The following is a 21281-nucleotide window of genomic DNA, read 5'->3' on the forward strand; positions in this document are numbered from 1 at the left end:
AAAAAAAAAAGAAAAAGAAATGCTTAAAGAAACAGCAGATATTTAACTAGAAGAAGAGATAGTTGGGAAAGAAGCAGTGAAAGGAACATTATAGGTGATATTAAATAAAGATCTATCATGTGAAAGCAAGGTTCATCTGAGGAGATGCTGATGTTGTTAAAAATAAGTTTAAAAATGTGTCTGATAACAACTTAGTTAAAACTAACTTCTAAAAATAAACATTTCCAGTCATTGATTCTACAGCTCCTTAGTCATCGGTGTCTATTGACCGATGAGCAATTTTTCTTTCACTAATGGCGATGATTAAGCTAAGATTAAACTAATAGTGCATGTGGTACACTAATACAACTATTACGATGCTAACTTGATGAAAGCTGGTTGGGAGGGTTGGTTTTCACCCTGTCCTCTGAGAAGATGCCTTGTGGACAGAAGAGGATGCTGTGGATGGTACCTGGGATTGCTCCACTGTTGTCTGCTTTATATATTGAACACTGGGGCTCAATTCTGAGGTATAAAGGGTCTTAACCTCTAAAAATGGTTGTAAACGCCTCACAGATAATGTCGTGTCTCATTTTTGCTATTTTATATTCTGAGGTAAAAGGATATGTTAATCTTCATTTCAAAAATATCCAAAAGGAAAGAATTTTTTTGCTCATTGAAAGTCTTATTTTCTTTTAAAGAAGGCCTTAGCAAAGCACCTTAAGAGAAATATACAATTTAAAATAGAGAAAACATGGCCAAGTAGACATTACTGACTGAATTTATTTCAAACTAAACAAAATGAAGCTTACAAAACAATTTTTTTCTGTGTGTTAGGTGTAAAAAATCACTCCAGTAAGCACAAATGTTTTCAATCTGTGGACTGGATTGTTTGCATTGGAAATGTAGATTTCCAACTGATTTTCTACTGATCAGGTTACTTAATGAAATAGGCCAAGTTTTTCGGATCTGTGAAAACATTGCCAAACAAACAACTGATTGAAAATATATTAGGAAAAGCAGAACGCTTAATCTAAAGGGTGATGGAAAATGCTTAAGAGAAAGCTATTCTACAGTTCAGAAAATTTACTTCTTTCTTACCCACCTCTAAATTTCTTTTTTTTATTTTTATCTTTATTTTTTTATTATACTTTAAGTTCTAGGGTACATGTGCACAACGTGCAGGATTGTTACATATGTATACATGTGCCATATTGCTGTGCTGCACCCATTAAGTTGTCATTTACATTAGGTATATCTCCTAATGCTATCCCTCCCCCCTCCCTCCACCCCACAACAGGCCCTGGTGTGTGATGCTCCCCTTCCTGTGTCCAAGTGTTCTCATTGTTCAATTCCCACCTATGAGTGAGAACATTTGGTGTTTGGTTTTCTGTCGTTGCGATAGTTTGCTGAGAATAATGGTTTTAAATGTCTAATAAAAAATATAGATAATTATTGATTGCATAATAAATTGCCGAATTGCCTCAAGTTGTGTGAAAATAATGATAAAAGGGTGATCATAAATATTTTTGAATGATTTATTATATGAATCAATTCATTTTTTATTAATTTGCCCTGAGCCTTTCTTTCCTCTGTGGCTCAGGTAATGGAACCATAAAATATTACATTTGGAAAGAACATCTATTTCTCTGCCCCTCATTTATTTTTTTTTCAGAAGAAAAAACTGATGCCTGAGGAGTAGTATGATTTCCTGTCCCTAAATGACAATTTACTGAGAATGTTGCATCACCAGGGCCGAAGTACCTGAAAGTTTAATAAAAGATGAATAAATGAGTGAATAACTGCATCAGATAAGGGTTCAATTGAGAGATTCTTGGTAGGAAGTTTTTGTACCATGGACTTCCATTGCAGACTGATAAAACTTATTGACTTCATCATAAAAATGGTAAAATGCATAAAATAAATACTAGGATCACAAAGGAAACTAAAGGTATTGAAGTATAGTCTGTGTCCTCCAGGAGAAGAACTCCTGGAAGGTGATTTATCATGTCCCTTCCATTTCTGAGATGTCGCGCTTCTATCATGTAATGTCTTGTTACTCTTGGATCAGCAGCCTTGATTGACAACCCCTCCGACTACTCTGCATTCCAATCTACCTTTTTTTACATTTTCTTTTCTTCTCTCTTTTTTTTTTTTTTTTTTTTTTTTTGAGACGGAGTCTCCCTCTGTCGCCCAGGCTAGAGTGCAGTGGCGCGATCTTGGCTCACTGCAAGCTCCACCTCCCGGGTTCATGCCATTCTCCTGCCTCAGCCTCCCAAGTAGCTGGGACTACAGGCACCTGCCACCACGCCCGGCTAATTTTTTGTATTTTTAGTAGAGATGGGGTTTCACCGTGTTAGCCAGGATGGTCTCGATCTCCTAACCTTGTGATCCACCTGCCTCGGCCTCCCGGAGTGCTGGGATTACAGGTGTGAGCCACCGCACCCAGCCCTGCAATCTGCATGCTTAAATACAATATTCTCTGAAGATTCTTGTGCCTATTAGAGCTTGAAAATCACTAATCCTAGGATCAAAGTGATACCCGGGTGCCCAGAGATTGGTGCCCAAAGCCCTTGTACTGCTGTTGGTGGATTGATGCTACCGTATTTTTGTGTAAGTCCTACAGTGGTTGCATATTTCAGCCTAAGGCCGACTTGGCTTCCATCCTCTGCCAATGTCTGTTTTTGCTTTAAGGATAATTCATCTCAGTTTCAGTAATTGAAACTGTTGTTGCTTTCTGAATATTGCATACCACAAGCCTGACATGATGTAGTTTTTACCCAGACTTCTCTTTGCTGTTTAAGCAGCAAAATTGGAAGCATTCAAATTAGAATATTTTCTTTAGAAGAGTAGACCTTATTTAGAGAACTTTATATGACTGTAATGTGATCTTAAGGACATATTTTGGACCTTTTCCCACAGACTGAAATTTTCATATGCTTATGGTTCTCTCATATTTATTATTTATCTTTAGGCATAGATATGATTTGGAAATTGCTTTTTAAACTCCCTCACCCTATTTTGTCACTGCTGTAAACTCCTTATTACCTAAAATCAAGGTCGTTGGTCTGGCGCCAGCCTTTGTCTGTGGACTATCAGTCATTCCACCTCTTAGCATGTGCTGTCAGCCCCAAAGACGAAGCTCTCGGCTGTAATGTATGTCCCCGTATCTCCACTTTTGTGCTCACACTCTTGTCTTCAACACATTCCCCTTATCACACATTCCCCTTCTCAGAACTTCTTAGAGGACCAGGGGGCCCAGCCCACTTCTGATAGCAAGGTTTCTGGTATGTTAAAAATAAAAATCCCCAAATGGTTTACAAAAATTTTTGGTATGTTTTAAATATTTGCACATAGCACATTCACATTATTATTCCACATACTCAAATCCAATGTGTGTAGACACTTGTTTGGGGACAGCATCTCCAAATATATAAATGTGAGACACAGGCCAAGTGATCTACCGGCCCCCTCAAAGCCCCCAACCCATGAGAAACTCCACTCTCATTTTGTTGTCTGGAGTGTTCTCTTCTTACAGTTCCTGTAGCACCTTGATTATGATTGACACAGCATTTTTAAAGGCTTTTCCCCACCTTCCATGTCCTTTTATTTGTTTATTTGTTTATTTATTATTTTATTTTTTTTTGAGAAGGAGTCTCACTCTGTCGCCCAGGCTGCAGTGCGGTGGCGTGATCTCGGCTCACTGCAAACTCTGCCTCCTGGGTTCATACCATTCTCCTGCCTCAGTCTCCCGAGTAACTGGGATTACAGGCACCTGCCACCACGCCCAGCTGATTTTTTGTATTTTTAGTAGAGACGGGGTTTCACCATGTTAGCCAGGGTGGTCTCGATGTCCTGACCTTGTGATCCGCCTGCCTCGGTCTCCCAAAGTGCTGTGATTACAGGCATGAGCCACCGCGCCTGGCCCTATTTATTTTTTAATTTAATTGGTACATAATTTATTTTATTGGGACAAAATATCACATGTAGCCCATAAATATGTATATATTTTACATATACATATACATACACAAAATACACGAAATGCTGTACCTCAGTATATAAAAAGTGTTGTGTGTAATGTTTGAGGTGATAGATATCTCATTTACCCTGATTTGATCACTGCACACTGTATGCATGTATCAAAATATTACATGTGATATGTCTATATACTGAGGTACAGCATTTTGTGTATGTATTTTACTCTGTGAGATTGCAAGCACCCTTGGGATGGAGAATGTGTACTATTAATATACATAGTACATTCAGTGAACCCATGATGAATTAACAAATGATGGTAATCTGTTTATCATAATATTACATGAGCTTTCACTTGGTCACAGATATGAGCATGAGTATTTTGAATTATTTTCAGAGTTTGGTTAAAATCGGTGTCATTCACATGGATTTGCATGTGTGTATGCCTGTGCACGTGCTTTTTTTTCCACTAAGTTATTGAAATCCGAGTATTTATGGAATAGCTTAAAATGTGTATTTTTATGTTTATGATACTTTGATTTTATGATTTTTGTTATCTTCTCCACGTACATGTTTACTGGATAACATTGCCAGATGCTAGGAACACAGCTGTGAACCTGTGTCAGGTAGCTTCTAAAAGGGAAAAAGAAAATAAGCCCAAGAATTTCATTGTGTGATAATTGCTTTGAAGGGAAATATATTCTGCTTGTTTGTTAAAGCAGATGGGTTATGATTTATTTGTAAACAAACAGTTTTAACATACTGGAGAAGAAATTGAGTCAATAAAGGAATCTTAGCTGGGATTACAGCTAAGAATGTAAGAATGACAGATTGAAATGAAGAAGAAATTGGACAAAAGCAGGCAGCTAGTTGAGGAGAGGAATAAGAACAAATTATTGCTAAATCTTATGTATCAACTGGTAAACTTTCAATCTTACTAATTGGAAAAACGACTGATAAACCCTATGTACATATCACAATGTTAAAAGTTTCTTTGGTTTTATTTTTAAGAGAAAGAGAGTGAACGACCTCTTCTCGATGGTGACTTGAAAATAGTATGTTTATGTTAAAGAGACCCTTAGGATGTTTAAAAGGCCTGTGGAGTACACCTAAGGTGACTACAGGCTCTGACTGATCTTCATCTAACTAAGATGGTCAAGATTTCTGGGAAATTTCTGGCCTGATTAAAGTCTGTGAAACCTTAGGCTGTCATCAGCATTGGCAAAGCATTGCAGAAACATTGCAGGGATGTTGGTGATGTTTACTGAGAAGGCTCCACGAAAACAGGTGGCTGCTGTATGTATGTTTGAAATTCTAGAGGCAGCCAAGTAATGATTAGTAAAATAAGCAAGGCATATGGCTGTACTCATAATTTTGTTTTTCTTAGTGAACATTTGATAATTCAGTCTTATGGCTCTGAAAGATATTAAGTATGTTTTATTTTAATATGTTTCTATTTTTAAGAAGGAAAATCTGAAATTTGCTAATATCTGAATTTTGGAAGAAATGTAGCTTGGTTTTAGATAGCTGTTAGGAAATATCGCCATCTAATGGCTTTTATGTCAAATTGCAGATAACAGTTCCTGAAGGACTCCATAAAAGACCCCATAAGATGCCTAAGGACTTCATAAAATGAAGACTCCATAAACTTGGTCCAATAGATTTCACTTATTTCATCATCAAAAAGCTGTCAGTGTGATATATAGGAAACCTAATTATAATTTTAAGCACTCATTTTGTTCATCAATCATCCTTAAAACAAAAATAGTACCTTGTTACAAATAAACTTATTTAGTGTATTCATTTATGCATATTTTGATTATTGACTTAAGTCAGTAACTGTTAGCATGAAGTTTAAAAATCCCTAAATTCAGAGAGGAACTTCTTTCCTTCTGACCAGTTTTTTGATTCTTGAATGACAGGTTGAAACAGATGTTCTCTATGAACATAACCAAATCAGCAATATTAAGTTTGCTATTGCTAGAAGCGCTTACATGTTACAGCTTACCAGAGCCTGAAGTGATGCCTCCTTTTGCCTCTTGATACAGCACTTGTCTTACGGCAATGGAAGCTTACACGTGGATGCCGCTTTCCAGCAGACTCTCTGGAGCGTGGCCCCAATCAGCTCGGGAAGTGAGGCAGCCCAAGGTAAAAACTCCACTTCAATTAGAGGGCCTGTCCTTGATGCAAAGTTGACAGTCATCTTTGGAATTGTGATAATGAGCTGATTTTTAATTCGAGCTTTCGGTCTGTGTCTAAATATTCTGTAATGCAGATACCTGACATTTGAGGATCTTGTTTAAATTGCTATTTTAAAAGTGAAGCTTGGGCGAAGATTAATCTTCCCTTATTTTTATGCTACTGTCAGCGTTAGTTTATTTGTGTGTGCTTTATGTGATAGCTTCCTATGGATTGTTTTCTTCAATTTTTTGACCTCGGGGTATTGCCTAGTTGGACTAATGTCAAGATTTCTTGTTTTCTGAGGTCATGCCTTATAGCTGGAACACGAATTTTACAAAGAAGCAGGGTTTCCTAGGGAAATATCTGTATATGTTCTGGTTATTCCAACTTATATAGGTTCACATCTGATTCTAAATGTGTTTGTATGTTTAACAGACGATTTTATGTGTTTGAGGTCATGCTTTTAGTGGGAATATCCCTAACTGTGGGACTCGGGCACCCGGGACTCAGAGGGAACAGCCGGCACTGTCTATCTCTGTGACCTTGGCCAGGTCCTTAAGACTCACTAGACTTCAGTTTCTTTATGAAAGTAGAAGATTGGACCAGATGATCTGTCTGGCTATCAGCATCTGACACGGAGAGTCCAGACCTGAATGATTTTTAATCCTTACAGGGTATCTCATTGGTGGTGATGTCCTCAGGTTGCTGCATGGACACATGGACGAGTGTCTCACTGTCCCTTCAGGAGAACATGGTGAAGAGCAGCGGAGGTTGGTACCTGAGCTCATTGCATTGAGACTTGCACTCTTTTGCCTTGGTGTAATGTTTTAAAAACTAGGGATCTGTTCGTTCAGGCCAGTAGCATCATACAAGATGGGCTCCTGACATTCATTGGTTCACTGAAGTGATCCATTTGTTGCCCCCTCTTAGCTTTTTCTCATGTTATATTTCTATTACCTAACAATAGAAGAACTGAAAAATTTTGTATAATTAAAACATATTAAGAAACACTGAACAAAATAAACGAAGTGGGAAGAGTGACCACATTGCATTAAACTACTTAGAACTTCATTAAATGCTCATTAGTTTTGATTAATTTTCTTTTTAGAATGTTTAATCTCAAACTCAGTTTTGAAGTCAGAGTTCTCAAATTGCGTACAATTTTAGGACCCTTTGCTATGACCTCTCATTTATTGATACAGATGATAGAATTGATCACTTTCTCTCATATTTAATCTGATATAATACTTCTCTCATGTTAATTTATTTGGCACTGGGACAAGATTAAAATAGTGTGAATCTACTGAGAAAAGTGCACAAATATTACAAAACCATAAAACTATTTAGAATAGTTTGCTACTGCTCTACCTTACAAATTAATCAATGAATGTAGTAGGATGAATATGTAAATAAGAGATTGCAGTGAGAGAAGGCATTGTGTGGATGGTTTGTTATGTATCTTGAAATCTTTTAGTGGACATTTTTCATATTAACGTGGACACTTAGGTAACTATTAATAATTATTTATTTTTAAAATTTAATAAAAATATATAGGGACCATTTAGAAAATTAAGAGTCATTTAACCAGCTGCATAATCTCAGGAAAAGTCCCTCTGAGACCTGGGTACTGGGTCTTAACCTCTGTTCCCAGGCAGACCTAGATAATGGTCGAGAGTGACATACATTCCCCAGAAACATTCCGTAAGCTACAACTGCCTCTTTCAGTAGGTTTAGGAAGAAGATGTCAATGGTGTCAGTAGGGTTTGTATAAAAGATAATGGAGATTTTAAGACACTTGGATTAAGGAATTAGTTTCAAACAGAAGTATGAACTTAAGAACTAGAGAGATGTCAAGTATATTCTGGGAATAGCAATTATTCCAGAGTGATTAGGGGGAAAATGGAGGAAAAGGTGGAAAGTAGACAAGAGAATGATCCTCAGTGCCATTCCCGTGGGCTGGCTTTTATTCTGAGGTTGTTAGGAAGGGATGTGGGGATCAGAGTGGAATAGTTAGTTGTCTTTTAAAATAATAACTCTGTTAGGCAAGGAGAACTTAGATTGGAGGTGGGAGAATCTGAGTCACGGAAATGAAATGCAGTAATTCGTGTGACAAAATCCAAGAACTTAGCCCAGAGAATGCCATCAGAATGGAGAGGTTTACTTGCATCATAGACATTTAGATAAAAGTGATGGGTTTAAGGGAGAACTAGATACAGGCTGGGAGAGAAGGTATCAAATCCAGCGCCATCTTTTTTTCTGCCTCAGGGGAAGACAGCTGGAGCTAAGGATTGCAGGAGATGGTGCATGTTTGCTATGAAAGATGGAGTTAAACCTTGGTTACAGATGAGTACAGTCTATGAGACATCAAGTAGGAAATTGGGATGTCTGAGTCTTTAACTTAACAAAGCTTGGGATGGGTGCAAATTCTAAGCATAAGGGGGATATTTAAAGGAATGGGGTCTATCATATGTTCATCAGATGGAGAGGGAGGAGCAGGGATTAGATGTGTATATCGATTGGGCATGGCCTTATGAAGGCTGTAAAGCCCTGGAATAGCCTAACCAGGTGGGAGGCTGAGGATGGGTTCCTACAGAATGCTGATGTTTAGGATGTGGGCAGAGAAATAAGAGTCAGCAAGAGAGTCAGAGTGATAGTTTAGTAGGGAACCGGGGAAGTTAGTCATTGAAGCCAAAGGATTGGGCTGTGGATATGTTAAATGCTATGATGCATTTATTTGGAGTTAGGGCTTGTAAGAGACCATGCCAGGGTCTTTGGATCCTCAGTCCCTGATATGTTAAATGGAAGACAGACTAAGTGTTTCTTAGAGCTCTTTCGGCTGTATGTACAGACACTGTAGAGCTTCGTGGTTAAGGGACTCTAGAACCAGACAGATCTGGGATTGGGGTTCTGCTCTGCCACTTACCAGTTGTGTGACTCATGTAGGTGACATAGTTTCTTTAAACATTCGTTTCCCCTCTTTGTAAAATGCAGCTTAAATATCATCTCCTACTTTATGGGGCTATTGAAAAGACTAAATAAGAAAATACACATAAAATACTTGATGCATATTGAGAAATCAACACATTTATTGTTGTTATTATTATTTAGTCTGTCGCTATTATTTAGTCTGAAGAGGCAGCATTTAGCCAGATATGATTGAAAAGTTTGAGGGACTCTGGGCATATGGATGACAGAATGGTAGAGCATAGACTTTGTAGAAAGAGAGGCCAGACTAGATCCAAGAGGATCCTTTCGATGGCTAGTTACGATTGCAGAGAAATCCAGGGGACATTTCAAAGATACTTTAATCATGTTCTGGACCCACTCTCCTTTTGCATATATGTTGAAGCCTGCCCCTCCTTTCCAAATACTCTTGATTTCATGTTGATAATTTCAGTGTCAATTTAATCTCAGTATGTAATTAGACCAGCCTATCAGGACTCTTGGTAGGTAGTGATGGTGGTAAGAACACATTTGTTTGTGTCCCTTTTTATAGCATATTTACATGGGTGAAATTAGATTAAAATGGATGTCAGATTATGACTCGAGGGAGAAAATGAGCCAGCAATAGGCAGCATGGAGCTGAAGGGATGTTGCTTAAGAAAAAACTATTTGTGTTGGTTATACTAGGATTGAGCAATTATTTGAATAGAATGATAAAAATAATTCCTTGAATTTCACAGTTACACAGCACTTCATTATTTCTAAATCTTGTTAATACCATTGTTTAGAAAATTTTCAACCTCCCTCTATTATTTCCCTAGGTCACTGTAAGGAACTTGGGGGAGGCAAAGGATAGCTCAACCCGGAAGCAGCCTTTCTTTATTTGATATCAGTCTGCACTGGGGGAGACATGCATAAGGATGATCTAAAAATATATTTTTTTCATTCATTAAACAAAGAAATAAAAATAATTTTATTTTTGCACAGTGACATGAAAGCTAGAGAAGGTCCTGGGAAATATGTAAAAAAAAATTTTTACCTTATAATTCTTTTCTGTAATTATGATCTGGCTATACTCATTAATTGTATGCTGTTGTTAACGTTAAATAACTAAAGTCTAATTTACTTTGTTAGGAGACATGGTGGAAACTATTAAGGGGATGGCCAGAAGAGATGTTTACTTCTGAGTGATTTAGGAATAGTCTGGTCATAAATGCTGTGTTTCTACATGGATTTGTCCACCTGTTCCTGCTTTGTTCTATTGACGGTTATTTAATATACATAACTCTAATTGTAGCCATTGAAAATCCAGCTCAATAATGGGTTTTATGATTCTGGATATCAGTAGAGTTACCTTTACCTTCCTCTTCACATTTAGATATGTATGTGTATGTGGTTACCTATTCATTCTCCTAAAGAATGTTAATAAAGCTCTTAGAATGAAGAGCATATAGAGCTATTCAATTAAGAAGTACTGAATTGAAGATGAGGCCTATCACAGTTAAACTAAATATCTTTTTCTCATGCTTCCTGCCCATTTTGCTTTTATGGATTGAATTCTGACGTGTTCATGAGATACAACATCACTATTGCTTTAAGTTACTTGAGATTTTTTTCAGAAAGACAAATCGCTCTAAAATGACTAGTAGACAATTTGTCTAAACAACAATAAAAATAGTAAAAATATAACTATAGTAGTTGTGAGCAGTCAGGTACAAGGGACAGAGCTCATGAGTATTAACTGTAGTGTCGTAACTTTTTACTTCTTATTAAACTCTTCAATTAGTGAGATAGAATGAATTAAAGAGAAGCAAGTCTGGTAGTTGGGAAGAGATGTGTCAGCATCCCTTGTCAATCATGTTTTAATTAGTGCTTTAAAAATAGGCTTTTGCACAACAGGGTAACTACAGCCAACAATAAATTTATTGTACATTAAAAAATAACTAAAAGAGTATAATTGGATTGTTTGTAACACGAAGGATCAACGCTTGAAGTGATGGATCCCCCATTTACCCTGAAGTGATTATTATGCATAGTATGCCTGAATCAAGGCATCTCATGTACCCCATAAATATATATACCTACTACATACCCTCAAAAATTAAAAATAAAAACCTAAATAGGCTTTCATTCTGGAGGCTTGAAATTTGATTACCAAATTTTATTTCAAGCCTGACATATTTTATGTGGAGAGTATTTTTTTGTTCTAGATTTTGTTTCTAGATTGCATCTCATTATTTCCATCCAAAATTTTATGTGAATATAATAAAATATCAACAAAGGCATTTCCTTTATGTCCACATAGACTTTATGGATTTGATATGCACTATGTGAATAAACTCCGCATACTTCTATATTAATACATTTTAAAATGGATGCATTGGGGAAGATTATTTGGGGCCTTTAGTTTGGAAATCTATTAAGGAAACATTGTTTGAAAAGCATTATTTATGTTAAAAACAGGTTTGCAATGTCCAAACTAGTTTTATTGATTCAATAAGAATGTGTAGAATGACTATAATTTTCTGGGTGCTGGGGCTATAGTAGCATACAAAAAGTTACAAAGTTTATTTTCTCAAGAAGTTTACATTCTAGCGGGCACATATGGCAATAAATATGTTTATTTATAAATGCATGCACTTACCCACATATACAGAGATAAAATGCATTAGGTGATGATAAGAGCTAAGAAGAAAAATAATGCATGGTAGGGGATGGAGAGTGTTCACGTGTGTGGTATGTTTTGTGGGGTGGTAAGAGGGAGAGGTGGGGAAAGAAGGAGAGAAAGGTTGTTCTTCTTCCACCTTATCTGGCATTGCTCTTGGCATATGCTTGCTGTGTCTTGTTACTTTCAAATGCAGGCCAATTAAGTCATAGTTTCTGACAGTATCTGGAAATAAATGCTACATTTGCTTTCCAAAATGTGACTCAGCAGGAAAAAGCTATGCCATGTGCATGCATGACAAGATTTTTACCTCCATGCCCCCTTTTAATATTATGATGATTTAATGAGCTTTAGTTGTAAATAATTGATAAGGCATGAGATGGATTAGATATAATGAATTAAATCTCTCCATCTGGCTTAGAAAGAGATGCATAGTTTATATCTGTGTACACAACTGGATGACTAATATCCTTGTGAGGATATTTGTATGCCTTTGGCCACCACCTAGGAGGAAGCTCTTAAAGCTATTCTGTTGTTCTCCAAAATGGTCAAGGATAAAGTTTAACCTATGAGAGCTTTTCTTCTTTTTCTCTATCTTCAGGTCCTGCATATATCTTTTCAGCCTGGAACTGAGAGTTAGATGAGTTAGCTAAACAGTCTTGATGGAATAGTCAGTACATAAAGGAGAGCTACTTTCTGCTCTTTGCCTCTTCTCCTTTGGGAGAGATTCACTTTTTACCCCAAACTTAAACTCCTTGCTGATTGCAGAGAGCACAGTAGCTGCTGTAGTTTGTCATGTTCTGGAAGCCTGACTTGGTCTAGAGCCGCACTCTCAAGGCATGGGCTGGGTACAATGACTGCTTCAAAAATGTGGGCTTTCAACACAGAAGATCAAAAATATTCATAGGAATTTGAGCTGTCGGATCTTGGCAAAAACGAAAAACAATGAGACATTTGATGCATTTAGAGTATATGAATAGAAAAACAGACAATAGATTTAAATCAACATTATACAAAAAGAAATCTCTCAATGATTTTCTCAGTTAAAATGTAAGAACATGACTTGTCTACATTGAGTTTATTAACTTAATCTATATGTAAGCAATATCTTTCAGAATAAAAAAAGAAAGAGAAGCATCTTCTTTTTTAAATCTCCAGATGCCTTTATGGTTGTATTGTGCTCTGCAAAGGATGCAAAGTAAAGGTAACAACATGTATTTTGTTGTTTTTCTACTCTAGTCCTACCTACATGATTCTTTCAATGGTGATTCAAAGTGTAAGTTATTGTTGTTTCAAATCCGTGCTGATTCATTTACATTTTATGCAGAGGTGTCATCTCAAAACATACCTATTTTCCCTTGTGCAGCAACTTGAATAGAGCTATTGTGGCAAACTCAGCCCCTGAATAAATAAGTAATGCTTCTTGAGATGCTGGTTAGGCAAGTGCTTCTTGATTTGTTACTAGGAAGAGACTCCTGACAGCTGCTTTAGCACCTGCCTGTGGCTCAGCTGCTCAGCCACATGCTCCCAAAGGTACCAGCAGCAGAAATTCTCTCATGAAAATGTGTCAACTGAAACACTTATAATTTCACTCTGAAATAACCTTTTAAGACTGGATCTGCTTTTCAATCACCTCAACTCAATTCCTTTAATATTTATTGAGGGACTTGTATAGCCCAGACATTTTTGGTATGTGCTGGGTATGAAAACATGTCTGAGGCCCTGCCACTATCTTTCTGGAACTCACCATCTGTATTAGTCTGTTCTCACACTGCTATAAAGAAATACCTGAAACTGGGTAATTTATAAAGACAAGAGTTTTAACTGGCTCACACTTCTGCAGGCTCTATAGGCTGGGGAGGCCTCAGGAAACTTACAATCATGGCAGAAGGCGAATGGGAAGGAGGCATGTTTTACATGGCTGAAGTAGGAGGAAGAGAGCGAAGGGGAAGTGCTACACAGTTTTAACAACCGGATCTTGTGAGAACTCACTATCACAAGGATAGCAAGGGGGAAAATCTGCCCCCATGATCCAGTCACCTCCTATCAGTCCCCTCCTCCAACATTGGGAATTATAATTCAATGTGAGATTTGGGTGGGGACACAAATCCAAACTGTATCACCGTCTTTTAAGATCTCAACAATACTATATTGAGGATGAAGTGAATGTTAATCTAGGAGAAGCCATTTATAATTTTTGTAAAACTTAGATACTAGAAAACATATTTTACCATTCAACCACGTGAGAAAGATCAGCCAAGTCTTTGTTGACCTTTTATTTTGAAGGATATTTTTGTCGGCCTATAACAACTTAATGAAAAAGCTTTGCTTTTCACTAATTACTTTGAACCTGCTATTCAATATCAACCCTAAATGAGAATTGCAGGTGAGTAATTGTGGGTGACTGTAACTATTTTTCAGACGATTCCTACGTGCATTTTAAATACAAAGGTCTAGTCATACATGAACACAACCAAACTTAACTTGATTGAGGACACGTCCGCTTGTAGGACTGTCTTTTTTTGTTTGTTTGTTTGAGACGGAGTCTCGCTTTGTTCCCCAGGCTGGAGTGCAGTGGCACAATCTCTGCTCACTGCAAGCTCCGCCTCCCATATTCACGCCATTCTCTTGCCTCAGCCCACGACGCCCGGCTAATTTTTTTATTTTTAGTAGAGACGGGGTTTCACCGTGTTAGCCAGGATGGTCTCGATCTCCTGACCTCGTGATCCTCCCGCCTCGGCATCCCAAAGTGCTGGGATTACAGGCGTGAGCCACCGCGCCCTGCCAAGACTATCTTTAACTTCCCCACACTTTCACTTCCCCCCACCCATAGGGCCACTGATCACCCGTGTTGGTCTGCATATTCATCTCTTCCATTCAGTTTTCAGCCAGGGCTGTGCCATTCATTTCTTGCATACCTTTTGCATAGCAGGTATATATGGGAATCTGCATACAAATGCTATTGTTTTGTATTTGTGAAAGAAAGAAACAGAAAAGAAATAACTCTGCACTTTAATGTAAGTTTGGTTAAGGATGCATGTATAGAGAATCACCTTTGGTTGTGAGGTCCCCCATTTATATAATTTTGACAATTCCTGAAGGATTGTTATCTGCCAGCAATTAGGGGCAGGGAAAGCAAGCCATCTTAATAAATCAGCATAATAACCTGAGTGACTAGAAAACTATGTTGAGGATGATGAATGACTCCAATATGCTTGGCTAAGTCATCTATATTGAAAATACCTTGATTTCATGTGAGTAACTACATACAGGAAGAGTCTCTGGACAAATAGAATAGGAATCTGAACCTTGATGACAGTGATTTAAAACCAAAGCATTTTTGGGGTTGTGGATATCTTTGAGAATCTAATATATGCTACAGATTCTTCCATAGAGAATTTGCATACTTGCCAACATGCACAATTTTTGTGATGTTAAATTCTGTTTTCTCCCACTATTTTCTCTATTCTTTCTTCTCATTTAAGCAGCCAGCAGTCCCTGTGTTTCTTTGCCTAAGGGGAGGTTTGAGACTTGGCAGAAAGCTCAAGTTTTCTGCAAGGCATCTCTCTTCCTGACTTTCAGTCCCCAAAGACTAAATCTAAGGCAATTGTTATGCTTAATGTCTTGAACAGACAGGAAAGAGAGATTGCTTCAGACAGAAAAAGGAGACGTTTTCCCCAGACTTAAAAGACATTCACATGGATCAACTGGCCTTCCAAACATACACAAAACAGAACCTGGGCCTAAACTTCACATTTTATATCAAATCTAATTCCAAATAGATCACAGACTTAAATATGAAGCACATACTTTTAGGAAAACAAACATAAAAGTTTTAGGGGGAAAAAAAAGCAGATAGAAAAAAATGTTTGTGATCATAGAGTTCTTAAACTTGACACCAAAAGCATGTCTATAAAAGAAAAAATGCGGCTGGATGCAGTGGCTCACACCTGTAATCCCATCACTTTGAGAGGCTGAGACAGGTGGATCACTTGAGGTCAGGAGTTCAAGACCAGCCTGGCCAACATGGCAAAACCCTGCCTCTACTAAAAAATACGCAAATTAGCCAGCTGCTTGGGTGGCTGAGACAGGAGAATCGCTTGAACCCAGGAGGTGGAGATTGCAGTGAGCCGAGATCGTGCCACCGCACTCTGGCCTGCGTGACAGAGCGAGACTCCGTTTCAAAAAAAAAAAAAAAGAAAAGAAAAAATGGTAAATTGTGTTAACAGAGAAAACAAAACTCTATAAAATATTTTACAGAGGTTGATTCTAAGCCGATATGAGTGACTGAAGCCCAGGGAAAAACACAAACTCAAGAAGCCTTGAGTAAATGGTCCCAAGGCTGTTATGTCACGACTGTTTTATACATTCTAGGGAAGTAGAAGTTACAGGCCAAGTCATAAGTGAATACATGGAGGTGATATACATCAGCCTTGCCTAAAAAGGTGGGATATCTTAAAGTGGCAGCTTACAGGTCATAAGTGGGTTCAAAGATTCTTTAATCTGCAATTTGTTAAAGGTGCAATGCTTTGCCTAAAAATTTGGAGTCAGCAGAAAGTAATGTTTAAGGTAAGATAAGGAAGTCTATTAACCAGTACCTTGGGTCTGAGTGACCTGTAGGGGGTAGGGGACTTAACACTTGTCTGGCCTGGTCTTATGTCCTGTTCATAATTTGGTATCTTATTATCACGAAGAGTCTGTTCTCTCAGTCTTCTGAGCTCTATTTTAATGTGAATGCCGGCCAGTCATTGTGTCTAGACTCCGAAAGGAAGGGAGATAATGAAATGTGTCTAACCTCTTGTCTCATCATGGGCAGAATTTACTTTTTCAGGTTTCTCTGGGGTCCTCTCAGCCAAGAGAGGACCTGCTCAGTCAGTTAGGGTCTTAGTATTTTATTTTTATTTTACAATTGAATCTCATCAACATGAGAAAGTGTGTTTTGCTCTGTAAAAATCCATGTGGAGAGAGTAAAAAGACAAGCTACAGACTGAGAGAGAAGATTTGCAAACCATGTATCTGATAAAGGACTGGTATCTAAAATATATAAAGAATCCTCAAAACTCAACAGTAAAATACAAACAATCCAATTAGAAAATAGGCAAAAACCATGACACCTATTGGTTAAAGACGACACACAGATGGCAAATAAGCACATAGAAATATGTTCAGCATTATGACTCATTATGGAAATGCAAATTAAGGCCACAATGAGATACCACTATATGCTTATCAGAATGACTCAAACAAAAATATTGACAGCCACATGCTGGTGAGAATGCAGAGAAACTGGGTAACTCATATATTGCTTGTAAAATGGTACAGCCATTCTGGAAAACATTTTGGCAGTTTCTTAAAAAACCGAACATGCATGACCGTGTGTCTTAGCAATAGTACTCCTGGGCATTTATTCTAAAGAAATGAAAACAGTGTTCACACAAAAAATTGTATACAAATATTTGGTGTAGAGCAACTTTATTTGTAATAATCAAAACATGGAATCAGCTGTGGTATGTCCATAGCGTGGGATACTACTCAGCAGTGAAATGGAATGGTCTATTGAAACGCACAACCACCTGGCTGTACATGGTGGTTCACATCTGTAATCCCAGCATTTTGGGAGGCCAAAGTGGGTGAATCACTTGAGGTCAGGAGTTCAAGACCAGCCCAGCCAACATGGGAAAACCCTGTCTCTATTAAAATACAAAAAATTAGCTGGGTGTGGTGGCACATGCCTGTAATCCCAGTTACTCAGGAGCCTGAGGCAGTAGAATCGCTTGAACCCAAGAGGTGGAGGTTGCAGTGATCTGAGATAATGCCACTTGCCTGGGCAACAGAGACTCTGTCTCAAAAAAAATAAAATATAATAAAAAATAAACACACAGCAACCTGGATGAATCTCCAGGCAATTATGCTGAATGGAAAATGTCAATCCCCAAAGGTTGCATACTGTGTGATTCCATTTTTATAACATTTTTAAATGATAAAATTTTAGGAATGGAGGACAGATTATAGGCCACCAGAGGTTAGCTAAACAGGGGAGGGAAATGAGAGGGAGGTGGATGTAGTTATAAAAGGGCAACTTGAGGGAACTTTGTGGTGTAGGATCTTGCCTGTGATGGTGAACCCAGTGTTGGATATAAAATACTCCAGGAATAAATTCTCAGTGCTGTGAAGTAAAACCAGCACTCAGGAAAAGGTTTAATGCTCTCAGCAAGGCAATTTACTTCTGCAGAAGGGTGTCACTCACATCAATCAAGTTCGCAAGTGCACACAGAACAAAGAGACCAGGGGTTTTATCCTTAACACAGCCACTATCTCTGTGTCACTCCCCCATGGGCTAGGGTCGGACCGCACAATCTGAGCTGACCCCATTGGCTACTTGTACATATTTTCCTAAATATGGTGGGGGAGGGGAGGGGAGGTACAGAGGTGGAGTGTGTGAGACGTGCAGTTTCGGGGGAACAATGGGTATAGGTAACCAAGCGAACAGATGTGAGTTATTGATTAGAGCTGATGGGAAGGGGGTAGGGTGTTTACGGTAACTAGGGGCAAGGAAGAACAAAAAAGTTGAGTTTGAGAACAAAGGATAAAGAAGTTAACAAGCTAAACCCTTTGAAGAGAAACTCAGAAAGATTTATTGTATCTTACACCAGGATCTTACACAAATGATAAAATGGTTTACAACTTACACAAACGCATACACACACACACACACAAATGCATACAAGTAAAATTGGAAAAACCTAATAAGTTTGGGAGATTGTATCAAAATCAAAATCTTTGTTGAAAAACTGTAGTTGTTAAACTATTACTATAGAGGAAACTAGACAAAATGTTCAAGGGATTTTTATTATTTGTTACAACTGCATGTGACCAGAGTGATCTCAATTTTTTAAGGCATTCATAGAGACTGGACAAAGAGCAAAGATTTCTGGGGTCCCCTTTCGGGATACCCAGCACTCAGCTCCCAACAGCATTCTCCTCCACATTCCATCCTGGCCTCTAAGGAGGTGGCAAGAGCTCAGAAGGGAATGACTGTGGAGATTTTTACTTTTGCGCAATGTCCTGTGTCTCCCGGGTGGATAAAAAGCAGTGGCCCTCAGACTGGAAGGGGGCATGTAAAGAGAGACCCTGAGTATAGGAGATCTAGCAAGCAAATTGGTCCTGCCCAATATCTGATATTAAGGCACTGCTTTACCAACAATGATTAGGGCTTGATTTCCTCACTAGACTGATGGGAGGGGGACTCAAAGTTGGAAATGGTCATATTTTAAAGATAATTTTTGAATGTTATATTCATAAGAATAGTAGACATTATTTATAATAATTGTTGACATTATTTCACACCAACCTCCCCACTCCCACTGAGAAAAACTAATAAAGGTAGACACTCTCCTTTCTCCCGAAAATGGAGACCGAACAAAGCAGTGAAGATGTGGTATTGGGTCATAGTCTCAAAAAGGAAGGAGATCAGGGAAATGAATTTAGTGTTTGGAGCACCCTCTTCTCTCTAGGCGGTTGCAATGTCTGAAGGGCTTAGAAGTGAAGCACAACTGTTAGAAGAATCATGGGATGGAAATGGATCAAAAATTGTACTACCGATCTCCCTAAAGAAGAGGCGTGTTTGGAGGGATCTCAAAGAACTGTATCCCTAAAATAATTGTGATCCAGAAATAGACCAAACGCTACAAGTATTGAAACTCAGCATCAAATAATATTAATGCCTTTTGGGATTTGCCATAAGACAATATGAGATTACTATGGCCCTCGTCTGTCAATTCTGCAAGAAGCAAAAGTAAACCTTTAGGGAGAAAATTACATATAAAACTCAAATTGCCTCTATAATTTTATATATACAATGTCTGATAATCAAAATCAAACAGGCTGTTTTGTTTCAGCACCAACTAGTGTACTGCAGTATATTTCTGACACTAACCACCTGGAGTTAGCACAGACTGCACAAGTTATGGGCTCAGTTTTCTCCAAAACTGCCCCTATCTCAGACATCAATCACAAATGGGATCCTCAGACCACTTGCAGTTCTGACCAACTGGCTATAAATTTAGGGGTTCCCATAATCCCTTTAGATTCAATAACTCACTAGAATGACTCACAGAACACAGATGTTATACTTATGCTTGCAGTTTTATTATAAAGGATACACATCAGACCAGCTAAATGAAGAGATCCATAGGATGAGCTCTGAGAGGGTCCTGAATGCAGAGCTTCTCGTTCCCTGTGTAATTAGGATATTTTACCCTCTTAGCACATAAATGTGTTCACTATCCAGGATGCTTCCTTGAGCTTCAGTGCCCAGAATGTTTGAGTTCAGTTTTATTATGTAAGAATGATGCATTCGATCATTGGCTACATGATGGAATTCAATCTCTAGCATACTTCCTATCCCTAGATGTTGTGCTGGATCAAACCTCTACCCCTTTAGTCATGTGGTTTATCTTTCCAGCATGGCCAGCTCCCATCTTGAAGCTATTTAGGGGCCCACCATGAACCACGTTGTTAGCTTAAACTGAGGTGTGATATAAGGGGCTCATGAATAACAAAGCCACGTCTGTTCACTTGGAAAATTCTAAGGGTGTAGTATCTTCCAGGAATGAAGGACAAAGATCAGCCTACTTCCTTATTATCAAAGATGGACACAGAAGATGATAGGACTTGACTGAAGATCAAGAGCATATACGTAGTGCTGAAAAGGCACATAGATATTAGACACACAGATGATGGAGTTTAATTAAAAATATTTATGATTATCTGGTGGGGTACAGTGTTTCTATAATCCCAACACTTTGGGAAGCCAAGGCAAGAAGATCGCTTGGGCCCAGGAGTTCAAGACCTGCCTGGGCAACAAAAAGAGGCCTTGTCTCTACAAAAAAAAAAAAAAAAAAAAAAAAAAAAAAAGGTTTTTTAATTAGCTGGGTATGGCAAGTGGAGAGCTGGGAATAGCAAGTATGGAGGAGAGCTTGAGCCCAGGAATTCAAGGCTGCAGTGAGATATGATCGTGTCAGTGCACTCCAGTCTGGGTGGCAGAGCAAGACTCTATCTCTTAAAAAAATAAATAAATAAATAAATATATATATATATATATATATTTATGATTATTATGTTCTAAGAATTAAAAGATGGAACAATTTAGTAGAGAACTGGAAACTATAAAAAGTGATCATATGGACATTCTGAAACTAAAAAATAAAATAACTTAGAAACAATGGATAGATTTAATATCAGCTTAGACCTAGCTAAAAAGAGAATTGGTGAACTGGAAATCAGGTCAAAAGACTATTCAGACTAAAACGCTGATAGTCAAAAGATTGGGAAACAAGCTGGGCGTGGTCTCACACACCTGTCATCCCAGCACTTTGGGAGGATCCCTCGAGCTCAGGAGTTTGATACCAGCCTGGACAACATAGTGAGATTTCATCCTTACAAAAAAATTGAAAAACCAGATGTGGTGGTGCATGCTTGTAGTCCCCAAGACTCAGGAGGCTGAAGCAGGGGGATGGTTTGAGGCCAGGACATA

General features: G+C 38.1%; 1 protein-coding gene across 6 annotated transcripts in view; it reads left to right on the forward strand.

Annotated features, from left to right (window-relative positions):
• The window catches only part of RYR2 (ryanodine receptor 2), a 799701-nt gene that overhangs the window by 327427 nt on the left and 450993 nt on the right, over nt 1-21281 (forward strand). For all 6 annotated transcript variants that reach the window (XM_032137647.2, XM_032137648.2, XM_058430777.1 and 3 more), the window contains 2 exons: nt 6006-6105; nt 6812-6908. In XM_032137647.2, coding sequence (XP_031993538.1) covers nt 6006-6105; nt 6812-6908 — 197 coding nt within the window. The remainder of the gene's footprint in view (nt 1-6005; nt 6106-6811; nt 6909-21281) is intronic.

This window comes from Hylobates moloch, unplaced genomic scaffold (assembly GCF_009828535.3).
Source record: "Hylobates moloch isolate HMO894 unplaced genomic scaffold, HMol_V3 SCAFFOLD_18, whole genome shotgun sequence".
NCBI classification, from domain to species: Eukaryota; Metazoa; Chordata; class Mammalia; order Primates; family Hylobatidae; genus Hylobates; species Hylobates moloch.